This window comes from Eumetopias jubatus, unplaced genomic scaffold (assembly GCF_037043125.1).
Source record: "Eumetopias jubatus isolate StellerSeaLion01/CBP00866 unplaced genomic scaffold, mEumJub1_p1.0 scaffold_2, whole genome shotgun sequence".
Classification (NCBI taxonomy): Eukaryota; Metazoa; Chordata; class Mammalia; order Carnivora; family Otariidae; genus Eumetopias; species Eumetopias jubatus.
The window spans coordinates 104,364,627-104,378,674 of record NW_028274808.1 but is presented as its reverse complement, the minus strand read 5'-3'; the positions used below and the strand labels follow the sequence as shown (position 1 = coordinate 104,378,674).

Here is a 14,048-nt window from a genome sequence, read left to right as displayed (position 1 = left end):
GATACAGACAGACAGATAGACAATAGTCAAATAGTGATCATATGATATTTGAGTAAGGCCTGAAGGAAAAGAAATAAAGAGTCATGCTGGTATCTGGAGTACTGTGTTCCAGGCAGCAAGATCAGCAAGTGTAAAGGTCCTGAGGCATGAGTGTGTCTGGTGTGTTCAAAAATAGCAGATGTGGTGCCTGGGTGGCTCAGTCAAGCATCTGCCTTCTGCTCAGGTCATGATCCCAGGGTCCTGGGATCGAGCCCCGCATCGGGCTCCCCGCTTCACTGGAAGCCTGCTTCTCCCTCTCCCACTCTCCCTGCTTGCATTCCCTCTCTTGCTGTGTCTCTCTCTGTCAAATAAATAAATAAAATCTTAAAAAAAAAAAAATAACAGAGGCCGGTGTGGCTAGATCCAGGTAAGAGGAAAACAGCAGGAGGAGATGAAATCAGAGATTAAGGAGGGGCAGGCCTGAGCAGATTTTACAGGGCCTTGTGGGTCAGTGAAAGGACTTTGATTTTCCTTTTTTGAAATGAGAAGCCATGAGAGGATTTTAAACAGAGGACTAAGTGACATAATCTGACTTAGGTTTTAACAGGGTAATTTTGGCTGCTATTTGAGAGTAGACTAGAGCAGCAGGGTGGAACCATGGAAATCAATTGGGAGACCATAGCAATAATCCAGGCAAGATTATGCGGCTTTAGTTTAGGATGGTACCAGCAGAGGCATGGGAAATGGTTGCAGACTGGATGTGTTTTAAAGTCAGTGCTGACAGATCAGGTGGAGTGTAAGGGACAGGGAAGAGTCAACAATGACTCAAGATTTTGACCTGAGCTCACGGGAAGCTGGAGAATGCCTGGTGCTTTCTTCCATTCATGTGTCTCTTCATAACCCTCTGCTTTTTAGAAATTCTTATGAATGACTTAAAAGGCAAATGAAATGTCCTTGATTTCTGTTTGCCTCTGTTGGAATCTGCCTATGATAAAGTATATATTTGTGATGAATATTTACTGATCATGTGTTTAAGAGGGAAAGTTGTTGAAGGAGTTGAAATAGCATTTGAAGGAGTTGAAATAGCATTTGAAACAACATTTGTTGGAGACACTTCCGCTATTATGACATATTTAAGCAGGAATTCAGTTAAGAGAATGTTTTTGGCTTTCAAGGTTTATGGTATAAAATAGTTTGAACTTCAGAATATATCCTATTAAACTTCTTTGGCTTCTAGGGCTATTTGCATTGCTTTAGAATTCACCTCATTGTCCTATGTAAACCTCAGACTACACTTCCTTTTTAAATGTCAAAAGTTTCCTGCCAGTTAAATCGGTTACACAGACAGTTTAATAAGGAAGCTAATTAAGCTGCTTCACTAAGTGCTTTATGTGGATAAATCAGCATTGAACTGATATGAAAAGTTGGTGAAGGTAAGCTGAGAAAGGCCCTCAGCTCCTCTGAGCTTTTCAGCTAACTTGAGGGCAGAGCCCCATGTGTGTCTCACCTTCACAGAAAGGGAGCACATCTAAATGTGAACTATGCCCTATACCCTGCCACCTACTCGTTCTTGTGACAAATGGCAAGATGGCAGTAGTTATTAATCCAAACTTAATCAAAATTTAAGTGATTCTTTCCAAAATTTCTAAGATCTCATTTCATTTAGCTTGCTTGGATTTGAATCTTTTTTTTTTTTTAAAGACTTTTTCCTCAAAGCAATTTCATTACAAGTACAGTCTAATATTTGACTAAGAACTCTGGTGTGAAAGCGTGTGGGGCCAACTTCCCCACTCCAGTACTTACTAGCTTTCTACCTTTAGGGAGGTTTCTTTCTCTCTTTCTTTCTTGTTACTTACCATCTTTAAGTCTCACTGTCCTTGTCTTTGTCTTTGAAAATAGGGACAATAATAGGCCCTACTTCACAGGCTTGTTTTGAGAATTATATGAAATGCTCTATGTAAGGCAATTAGTAGCCACCACTTGGCACACGGTATGAGCTGTCAGTGTTGGCTATTATTAAAGGCAGGAAAATGGCTCCTCTGGGTTTAGCCTTTGGTGGGAACATATAACACCAGGTGATTCGTGAGTTCAGTTCTTTGCAGCTGTTGCTGTAGCCATCATATCGGACTGGCTGAAGATTAGCATGTACTTTCCTGCACTGAACACTTAAAGGACACATGACTCTAAATACACACAGACCGAATGTTCTACATGCAATATGAACTGTGCCATCTGCCAGATGACAAGCCCCCAAGTCAGTTTGAATGATGTCTTTGTTGTTTTGTTTTCGGTGTTTGTGTTTATGTGTATACATCTACTTAAGAAGATCAAGATGGTATATCTGCATTAGCCTTACCTAACAAACTGAGGAAGAAGGATGCAGAAGACTTGAGAGAATGACCACCATAGATGTTATTTCTCCTGAGTTTGAAAATGAGGGATAGCAATAGGACGGTGAAGGTGTCCAAAGAGTATGGAAGCAACTGGGAATATGTGAAGAAAAGGCATATAGAAGTAAAAGTAGTTGTATTTTATGTTATTAGGATCCCTGGGGTAAAAGTATGGGAGGCAAAGTTTGGTTCAATGTGAGGAGGAAGTTCTTAACAGTTAAAGCCTAAGGATTGACCAAGATGACCTGAAAACCCAAGTGAGCCCCCTTCTCTAGAGCAAGGCCTGAGTGAAATATAAGGTTTCAAATCTTAAGACTATTTGAATTTCTTGAAATTAATCATTTTTATTTTTAGACTATATTTCATTTTTAAAAGAAAAATGAGAGAAAGGCCTTAGTGTTCTGAAAATAGTAATGTTACATGACAGGATATTAAAGCGAAAGATACCCCGAGGCCCTCAGATATCACAGATGCTGCACACTAAAGTCTGATTTCAGACAAAACTCCAGACTCTACAAAGATCACAGCAAGGAGCCACTCCCGCTGGAACCCCCCCAGTCAGATCTAGGTTATTAAAAGGTTATCAGAGGACGGCAAGAAGAGAGGATTTCTTGAGGAAGAATTCTGGATGCCACAGATCACGGGGTTTGGGTTTGGAGTAGGGTCCTACCCCCTCACCTCCACCCCTGTGAGAGAAGAGTTTCAAAGTAGCTTCTTAGAGGGGCACCTGAGTGGCTCAGTTGGTTCAGAGTCCAACTCTTGACTCAGGTCATGATCTCAGAGTCGTGCGATCGAACCCCACGTCAGGCTGTGTCCTAGGCGTGGAGTCTGCTTGAGATTCTCTCTCCCCCTCTACCGCACCCTGCTTGCACTCTCTCTCTGTCTCAAAAAAAAAAAAATTTTTTTTTTTAAATAGCTTCTGAGAGAGTTTGATATGAGATGTCTGCAGGAGGAAGGACAGGAAGGCAGAGGGGATTGGGGTCTGACACTCTCTCAAGAAATCTGGAAGGTGAGACATGGGCTGACAAATTGTTTTGGCAAAGAACCAGGAAATCTGCTGCTATCATCCCAAAGGCAAATGATGTGTGTTCCCCATGGACCACAGCAGGCCAGAAGAAAAGGAGAGCTGGATGGGGTTGTCTTGAGGCCTCTTCAAATAGACCGTCTCATAGCTTCAGCTTCCTTGGGGGTGCAGAATAAGTCACAAGTTACCCATGAGAATAGGGATGACTTGGCATGAATTGAGGACTACAAGCAAAATGTCCCCAGTGATAGGAATCTTCAAAGATCCCGTGAAAGTTTCCTTGTCTGGGCCTACCTGGCTCTGAGAGTGAAAAGCCAGAATATGATGTTACCAAATCAAGTAAAAATCCCCCTCTGCTCTTTGTCTCTTCTCCATCCTTGTACTCTAAGCCCAGGGAGCCCGAAGTCCAGTTAGCAAGCTGAGGGAAGAGAGGAAAGAAAGCATAAAAAAGCCAACCACAGTGCCTTCCCTGAAGGAAGAGGATCTTCCTGAAACAGGACCCAGGGAGAAGAGACTTAACTCTTGAGACTGGAGTTGGTTACTGCAAGGGATGGAATATTCTATTTTGAAATAAACTAGTTTGGGTAACTTAAAGTGACCACAGGACTATTCCTAAAAGAAAGCAGAGTGCCACAGGACCTACTAAGTTTTCATCTAGTGACAGTGGAAAAACTTCTTTCATTAAAAAAATGAAAGGGTGGCAGGAAACAAAAAGAAAAGCAATTTGATGACACATCATATGTAATGCTAATTTAACATACTGGTTATAGTTAAGTGCTCACATGTCAAAAATTTAAATTCTTTAGATACTAATACAACCCATGGTGGAAACAAGAACCAAGGATCTAACCCATGATATGCTAGGATTCTACCATCAGACATTCAAACTCCAAAATAGAAGAAACACCTCTGTTATTTTCAGATCCCTTTGGTTATCTCTGACTCAGGGTATATCACGTGGCTTCGTTTAGCCGGCCAAGCAGAGAACAGCATGAGCCTTGGGACGGAGAATGACAGAAGGAAATAGCACCAAAGAACAAGATGTGAAAATTGCTTTGGGGAAATACGTTAAAATTAGGGGTTTGGGTGCAGGCAGGGACCAGAAGCCTGTGATATTTTGGGCACAAACAGAAACAACATACCTAAAGAACTATTTATTTATATCACATTTGCATCTCTCATCTCTGACAGTTTGTAAGTTTATGTACTATTGTTAGCACTTAAAGGAATATGAAGGCATGTTTGGCGGTCTGAGGAATCTGTAGGAGAGCAATAGTCATTTTGTTCATTGAGGTAATTGCTCTCTTCCTTCACAGCCAGTACTGCTACTATATTTGGCCTATTTGTTATTCTACAGGAGATTTTTTTTTTAACTTTGATGCTATTTAAAATTTTTCCTCAAAATTTTTTTTTTCCTCAGAGTCTTACTCTTTCAATATCATACTTCATAATTCTACTTTTTACTCACATATTCAACTGATTAACATTTATGCCTTAGCTAGTCTAGCTAGTCTATCTAGCTGATAGACTTTATCATATTGAATGTTAATACTTCTCACAGTTTAGAAAATTCCCTATTGATCCTGTCAAGATAGGTAAAGAGCCTCTAAAGTGACCTTCCATGATTGATTAACTTGCCCCTGCAAAGCTAACAACGGTACTGTGTTACATGTTTCTTGAGGGCAAGGACTTCATTTAAATCATCTTTGTATTTGCAGACTACAATGAGTGTGCCTGGGAAGTATTAGGTGTTCAATAAAATTTTTGTTAAATGAATGAAACCAATGCATAAATAATGAGAAATAGAAATCAAGTCCAAAGTGGTAACTAAAATTAGGCTTTTCTCCCCTCCTTGATTATATCGTCCAGAGAACTTAGTATTAGATCTAGATTAGGATAAAGAGATTAATGAAAACATTTGTTAGGACTCAACAATTATTACTGAAATTTTAATGATAAAAATGAGAGAGGCAAGATTCAGTATATTGACCCCCTAATTAATTCTTGATATGCAAGCCAAGAATGGACCACCTACCTTCTTTTTGTGTCTAACGGAAAACCAAAAACAAACCATTTGAATCTAAGATAGTTTGTCAAATCCAGGTGTTGGTATTCACTTCAAATTTAAGGCCTTGGTTAAGAAAGAAAAGCTGTTGGAACCCTTTATGAAATTTGGACGCATTTTTAAGCATGGCCATGCTTTTTGTTCCAGAAACACACAATGTTATAATACTTTCAGAGTTGACTCATTTCCCCTAGGTGTATATTTGCTACTTTTTGCCAGAAGTTTGTCTAAGAGAGTTTCATGCAGATGGGAATGTGTGAGGACGTAATGTAGATAACTAGTCTTCGGGGTTCCTGGAAATAGAGAAGGGGCAAGAGGAGAGAGAATACAAGAGCTTTCAGTCAATTATATTTCTGCATACTGACAAACCAAACATTTCACATACACAGGGGAATGTTGCAGGGACACAACATCTCAAAAAAGTAAGGAATGTAATACACACTAAAAAAAAAAAAAGCAAATCTCAGATGAAACAAGGGGCAGGAGTGTTTGTCTGAGACATGGGTAATATCCCATGCTTAAGAAATGAAGATCCACATGGTCTTCAGCGATGTAAAATAGATTTTGAGAAGAATAAGTCCATCCACTCCTTCAGATCAGCAACATTAAATACATCTAAGTAGCTCTTGGATTTTTTTTTAAATCAATTAATTATTTATTTATTTTGCTATATTCAGTGGACCAAAATAAGATAACAGATTGAAAGTCACTTGGGAAAAGAAAAAAGCCCAGTAGCTTATGGTCTGTTTCTGGGGTAGTCAATATGTTTTGTTTATTTTGTACCATGAAAATAGGACCTGAATGAGTGTGGGCTGTGTATATAGATATGACTATGTGGAGGACAGATAAGGGCGGCTCCCAGTGATAAGAGTCCCAGCGGTGGGGGTTGTGCCCAAGAGAGATGGTAGTGATTGGGGCTATGGGTTCAGAGATGAAGAGCAATAAGAAAGTCCAAAGTGAGGACCAAGTCCCAGGCCAGAGATAATAATACACCAGGCAGAGGCAGCCTGTCTTGGCTTTAGGACTAAGTATTTTGGGGGTTTGATTTTTACAGTGCTCAGTAATGTTGCCAAGATTACTCTGAAATAATAGTCAATGAGCACAAACCCAAATGAATGAGATATACTAACATTTTCATTGTTTCTAGCAGATTGGACACCCCCTTTCTCTTCCTGGAAGACCAGTCCCACCCACCATCTCCACAACATCTCCTTGGGTATTCCAGTCTGCTTATAACTACTCTAGCAAATCAACTGATGAGCTAGAGAAGGCAAACAAGAGACTAACTCCTTGGGTTGCAGCAGTGAAGTCTCCTCTTGGTCTAGTGGATGATGCCTTTAAACCCAGAAACATCCAGGAATCCATTGTGGCAAATGTGGTCTCAGCAGCTAGGAGGAAGGTGCTTCCAGGGCGCTCAGAGGATTGGAACGAGAGACTGTCCTATGTTCCTCAAGCCCAGAAGGTGAATGTGAGCGCATTTGCAAGGCAAGAGTATAATGTTGCATCTTTACCTAATAATAATATGTCCACCAACTCCCAATATGGTTCACAGTTGCCATATGCATATTATAGGCAGTCTTCCAGAAATGATTCTGAAATAATGTCCATGGAAACTAGGTCTGATTACTGTCTTTCAATAGCTGATTGCAACTACAACCCACACCCAAGGGGATGGAGGCACCAAACATGAGTGTTAGAAAAACTGATCTTGTGCCATCTACAATAGTAATTTTTAAAATATTCCTTTGTAGGGTGTTTCACTTTTCCAGTAGATTTTGATTCACTTTTGGTCTTGGCTTGTTCTCAGAAGTCATTTATTTGAGTTTGTGTGTGTGTATACATATGCACACGTGAGTGATCTCTTCCTTGTCTGCTCATGATAGAGAATTTCTTTGAGGAAAAAATTCACTTTCTGCATTGATGTGCTGACACATATCTAATTCGTAATCTTAATTCAATTTATTCCATTAATATGAGGTAGTCTAGGCACTAAACACTGCTCATTTAAAGTGAAATTAACTATTTTCTTCTAAGTGTCTTAGTCTAGGAAGGAATTAACGAAATATGCACTAATTGTCATTAGCAGGAACAGCAAGGAACATAACGTGGGAGAAGTTTTCAATGAGAGCATGCCATTGAATGATAATTATATAAAAAAAGATTTCCTTGATGTTATTTTAAACATTTCTCTGAAACATTATCAAAAGTCCAATGAAATTCAGTTTTTTAGAATTGAAATATAAGTGTTCTCAGAAAGAAAGAAAGATTTGACAGAAAGATAATTATACAATTCAGAAGGACTTTTGAGGCAAATTGTGTAATGTATGGGTAATAGAAAGATTTAGGTATAGAATTTATTTTTAATCTATTTAAAGCCAGCAGCCTGAGACAGGAATAGATTCTGGGTTCAGGTGTCCTCATTTGTCAAATGAGAAAATCAGATTATTTAATCTCTTATATCCTTAACAGCTCTGACATTCTGAGATTCTCTCATTGGTAGAATGGCCTTTGGTGCATTATTCATTTTTGTTGCTCATCATATAAATGCAGGATTAATTTAGGAGTGGGTTAGGTCATCCGTGTCACTACATGTATAATTAAAGGTCCAAAAGGAATCGTTGGGAGAAAGGTTTTGTGCTATGTGTTACATGGAGGAAGGGTTGATGTGAAGAAAAAATTGTTAATGGATTTAAGGAAGTGGTAGATGGATGTGTCTGTTATTTTGCAATTGTAGGTCATGACCATTTATTTAGTTACAGAAAACAAAGCCATCATTAGGATGTTCAAAGGAAGCTGAACAGCTGCTTGGTCAATTTCATGACCCATGCCTTGTTAGCATGACCATGAGACAATCAGACACCTGCTCTTTACTGCCATACCCACAAAGTATTCAGTACAAGGAAATTCAAAGTATTTAACATCATAAACAAGAATTGAGAGCATTTTAAAATAAAAAATATTTTGAGTATTCAAATTTTTCTTAGATTTTTTAATGTGATTATTTGGCTTTGTTTTACTCTTTAAGTCTTGAATTTATCATTATAATGGTGTCTTTCACAGAATAAAACTTAAAAAAGAAAAAAAAAAAACTCCAGGGTCTAAGTGATCCCTTACCTTGGAAGTAGAAGATTAAAAATCTGAAGAAATTATACGTTCTTTTATTGATGGACCCAACCAGATACTAATTTGTTTAGTTATAAAGAAAAGATAAATACTTCTAAAGTTATATTGTTAAATTCCCTTAAATTTATATACTGTTAATTCTCTCAAATTATAAAATATAATTATTGACTCCAAAGACTTTCTATGGAATCTTAAAAAATAATGCCTGGCATATTGATCAGTATGTCAGCAAATTCTCAGACCCCTACAAAAAGTCTTACTTGCTTCAAACTTTATTATATTGGCTGAATCACTCTAGATGTCAGTGTCTTTAGATAAGGGTCACTTAGCAGAAAAGACTGCCTGGCAGGAGCAGATCCTATTTGATTGCTTTCTTTTATAAATGCTAGAAGTTGTTTCCATTACTCCTAGGATTTAATAGACTCCAACTCCAGAAATTAATATATATTAGATTATTCACTAAAACTTTCACTGCACTCAAAATAAGAAAAGCAGACGTTGTAAACTTAAATATTATTATAATAAAATAGCCATCTCCCTCTTTGAATGTACTAGATCAAAATTATCATTTGTGTGACATTATCTGAATTTATTCTAGACATCAAGAGAAAGACAATACATGGCAGGAAAGTTGTACATTTTTCACTCACAAAGAAATGAACACCTCATAGTTTTATTAGAAATTGATGTTTCAAGAAGTCATTTGTAGATATAATTCTGAAAAGCAGAAGTGCCAAGGTCAAATCATTACAAAACGTATTGTAGATATTGAATCTCCAGTTTATTTAAAAATGAGTAAAGTTAGATTGCTTATATTCAAGCTAATGTTTGAGACAGAAGACCTGCCACACCGAGATCTGATTCTTACGGGTAAGAATACCTTATATCTGTAAGATCAAAACAGCATCTTTAGAAGAGCCATTGCTTATAAATATATGCCACATTTGTGAAGATATTTTTCTACAGGTAGTAATCACATAGGTAGACAGAGTTCCTGTTTTACCATGGATTAAACAGCATGCCCTAAAATGTTACAGTATGCCAGTCATAGGGACACTAATTTGTCACCTTTCCACCAAATTGAGTTTAAATGTCACATCATTGCATGTGTGTGAAGTGTCCGCTATTAAAATGACTTAGATTTTGTCTAGTATTTTGAGTTTTATAAATGCACAGGTTCTAGTCCATTTATTTCTGAATATGTCTCTTTTATGTTTTGGCACCATCACTCACATTGAAGAGGGCCACCCTATTAGGGCTCAAGCATATATATGTATTAATGAATTGAAACTTTGGATAAACAATTGTATCAGGCTCAGTTATTATAATTAGAGATGAATTGTAGAAATGTTTAAAGAGAAAGTAGATTTTCACATTTGATTTCTGTTCAAAATAGAAGTATCTACATTGTCCACAATTTTCTATTAAAAATGATTATGTTCTCCTGCTAGTTAGACTGACATTTCTAACTGTGTTTATCCCAAAAGACTGTATTTGAAAGATGCATACTGAAAATCAGAATTGTATTAGTAATAAAAAGTAACTTGAAAATCAACTTAGAGTGTTTTCATTTTTCCTTATATTATTCTGAATTAGTTTTCACCCCAAAGAACTGGGATTTGATATACTCCAAATCCAGAAGTTGATATATATTATATACATTATATTCTTAATTATATTATATTATATACATTACATTGTTAATCTTATCTACTGCATATTTTTGAATTTTAGTTTCTATAATATTAGCTTCCAGACACATCAAAAGAATTTCATGCTGATTGGCACAATTTTAACTGTAACACTTAAAAACTTTAGAAAAAACTAAAAATAGGATCAATTTGACATATAAGTTAAGTCGTTTGGGGTCCAAATATATTATTCTTTATTAACTCTTTCCTTCACAGTATATTGAAAAGAAATATAAAAGAATATGTATACACACACACACACACACACACACATACGAATAGCCAATGGTAATATGACTTGATAACATGTTGGTTGTATTTCTGAAGCCGCTGGGGACTCACTCAGAGAATCTATCATGTTTGTCATTCCAAAAATGACTTTGGATCTTCCTATATGATATTAAAACTATCAGCGGGAATGCAAGCACCCTGTTCAATTGGTATCCTACAGCACAGCTTTTTGACACTTTTTTTTTTTTGTAAATTCTGAATAGAATGGCTGTTTTTGGCAATCTGATAAAAAAAATATTTTTTAAAGGTCCAGCACTGGAAACATACTTCAAAAATGAAGACTCTTTTAAAGATTAAAATGACCTAAGAGTAGTAACACTATATTGTCTTAAGATGCTGATGCCATAGTGAATAACCTTTTCTCTGAGGAATTCCTAGTGCTTAGTAGACTATAAATTTCAAAACATACTTAGAAGTAGGTAATGTCATTTCCACATGGAGCTGACAGACAGCCTGAGGCAAGGGGAGTTCAATTCCCTGGCTCCTCATTGGGAAGAACACAACAGAGCTGCTTCAAAACTAGCCAGTTTCCCCAGGTCTACTTACTACCAAAAGTATTTAGTACAAACTACTCCCTTTTCCTCAGAGCTTCTGGAAAACAACACAATTTATGACTTCTCAAATTTCATAGGACAGTATTTTCCACAAAGGGGCATTTCATTATTTATAGACTTATAAAATGTGACAGTTTATATTTCTAGGAAGGATCTGGCAATCTCTCTATAAAAATTAAGTAATTATAAAAAAGACATTTAAAGAGGAAATGCCTCCAATGAATCTTGCTGTGGTATTTTTTTCTCTCTAAAGTTGTAGTGAAGATTTGCTATATTGTAACTTCTTTCTCCATGACTTTTCTGTCACCAGTCTTAATGAATTTTCTCTACTCCCATTTTCCCCAAGAGGAAAAAGCTTCATTCACCTCTTCAAAGATTTTAAGATTTATATTTCTTTTTCTTATGTCAAGTTTTTATTTAAATTCTAGTTAGTGAATATATATGGTAAAATTCCTTTCATGTGTAGAATTTAGTGATTCATCACTTACATATAACATCCAGTGCTCATCACATCACGATTTATAATTCTTACTTGAGAGTCTGAAAAAGCTTTATAAAGCATGACTGCCTTACCATGATGATTTGAATATGTGTGAGGTTTGCCCTAAATTACCAAATAAATTATAATGGGGTATGTTGTAAGGACCAAGGGCAGGACATCCCCATGATGAGTCACTTTGGCATGAAGATTATTTTGAGTTAAAAGCAAACAAAACCCAGCAGATTCAGGAAAAGCTCTTTACCTCTCCCTCAACTGCCCAAAAAGAATTTAGGTAAAGAACCCACTCCAGGAAAAGATTGTTCACCACAGTTAACTACATTATAATATGAATGGGTGGGTAAACAAAGAGGAATTTAGCAAAATCTGTTTGTTAAAACTCCTATGTCCCAATTTTTCTGTGTGGCCCAGTGAACATTTATTTACCAAACATTTACTCTTTTTCATCTTCCTGTGAATTTCATTCCTTCCTTTTGAAGTCCCAAACACCTACCCCCATCTCCTAAGGTAGGAATGACAAAATACTTCATTTTACCTGTCTGGAATTTCATGCCAGTGTGAATTTCTCCCATGTATGAAATTAAATTCGATTTTCTCCTGCTAATAGGTCTCATGTCATTTTGATTCTTAGTCCAACTAGAAGGACTTTGAAGAGCAGAGAAAATTTCTTCCTCCCTGACAATGTAGACAAAGGCAAAATCTTATCTAAACTCAAATTGCCTTTGAAGAACCCTGTCTACATTACTATGAACATTTAGAGGTAAAGATAGGATTCTCCTTAGCCTTTCTTCAACACTGCCTTTTCTAGAAAAAATTATTTATTTAGACAATTGAGCTATAGGTGTATTCTTCAGGGATATTTTCTCAACAAGGTATAGTGCATGTGTTGGAAAGTAAAAAGCCATCCTTAAACTAGGGAAGGGACACTGCATTGCCCCTCTTCCCACTTCTATGAAGCAACCATTTTCAAGGCAGTGTAAAAAACCAAACCAGGCGGCCTCCTGCTTGCTCTTCCACGTCACCGAGACCTATGCCGCCCTACACCATCGTCTACTTCCCCACCTGAGGGCACTGCGAGGCCATGCGCATGCTGCTGGCTGACCAGGGCCAGAGCTGGAAGGAGGAGGTGGTGACCAAGGAGAGCTGGCTGCAGGGCCTGCTCAAGGCCTCCTGTCTGTATGGGCAGCTCCCCAAGTTCCAGGACAGAGACCTCACCCTGTACCAGTCCAATGCCATCCTGCGACACCTGGGCCGCACCTTTGGGCTCTACAGCAAAGACGAGCGGGAGGCGGCGCTGGTGGACATGGTGAACGATGGCGTGGAGGACATCTGTAGGCACTGCAGCCAGCTCATCTACCGGAGCTACGAGGAGGGCAAGGCCAAGTATTTTCAGGAGCTGCCGGGGCACCTGAAGCCTTTTGAGACCCTGCTGATCCAGAACCAGGAGGGCCAGGCCTTTCTGGTGGGTGACCAGATCTCCTTCGCCGACTACAACCTGCTGGACCTATTGCTGAATCACCAGGTCCTGGCCCTTGGCTGCTTGGACTCCCACCCCCTGCTCTTGGCCTATGTGGCGCGCCTCAGTGCCCGGCCCAAGCTCAAGGCCTACCTGGCCTCCCCCGAGCACGTGAACTGCCCTGTCCACGGAGCCCAAAAGATATGAGCCCCTTCAGCCTCCCCTGGGAGAAAGCCTGGCCTTTAGAACCAATAAACACCAAGAGAGGAAAAAAAAAAAACAAAAAAAAACAAACCAGGCGTGTCTGGGTGGCTAAGATGGTTAAGCATCTGCCTTTGGTTCAGGTCATGATCCCAGGGTCCTGAGATTGAGACCCGTGTTGGGTTCCCTGCTTAGCGCAGAGCCTGCTTCTCCTTCTCCCTCTGCCATTCCTTCCACTTGTGCTCTCTGGCTCTGTCTATCTCTCTGTCAAATAAATAAATAAAATCTAAACAACAACAACAAAAAAGAAAACCAAACCAGAAATCAGCAGAAGCTTTGCAGCTCCTGGGGTTAATCCCCGACCTATCAAGGCTAACCTCATTCCAAGAGATTGGCTTGGTTGTTTTTCCTGTTGATCTACATAATATTCATACCACGGCTTTCTGCCAACTAGTACATAGGACAGAGAAGAATAATATTTTAAAAATAAATAAATAAAGGGGAGAGGGTTGCATATTTTCCCATAATTTGGTATTATTTGGGCCCTTATGCCATTTAAATGTCTCTTTGTTCTTGAATTCAGATGATCTCTCTCTGGTTTCTATCTACAATAACTACAGCTCTGATCATTAGCAATACAAAATGCCTATAATTTATTGAAGTTGATAATTACTAGTGGGCTGAGAAGAGGAAAAAAAACCCTGATTTTGTGATAAAACAGCCAAACTTCAATGTTCAGCTAAGCCAAGCCCCATGTCCAGCATGAATTTGAAAA

The 14,048-nt window shown here is 38.3% G+C and overlaps 1 protein-coding gene and 1 pseudogene across 1 annotated transcript in view; both read left to right on the top strand.

Annotated features, from left to right (window-relative positions):
- Nucleotides 1-7,148, top strand: part of SYNPO2 (synaptopodin 2) — a 164,060-nt gene extending 156,912 nt beyond the window's left edge. Inside the window, exon 5 of the mRNA XM_028087388.2 lies at nt 6,606-7,148. Within this exon, the coding sequence (XP_027943189.1) occupies nt 6,606-7,148 (543 nt within the window). The remainder of the gene's footprint in view (nt 1-6,605) is intronic.
- Nucleotides 7,149-12,637: 5,489 nt separating this feature from the next.
- Nucleotides 12,638-13,279, top strand: LOC114196663 (glutathione S-transferase P 2 pseudogene; annotated as a pseudogene).
- Nucleotides 13,280-14,048: the final 769 nt, after the last annotated feature.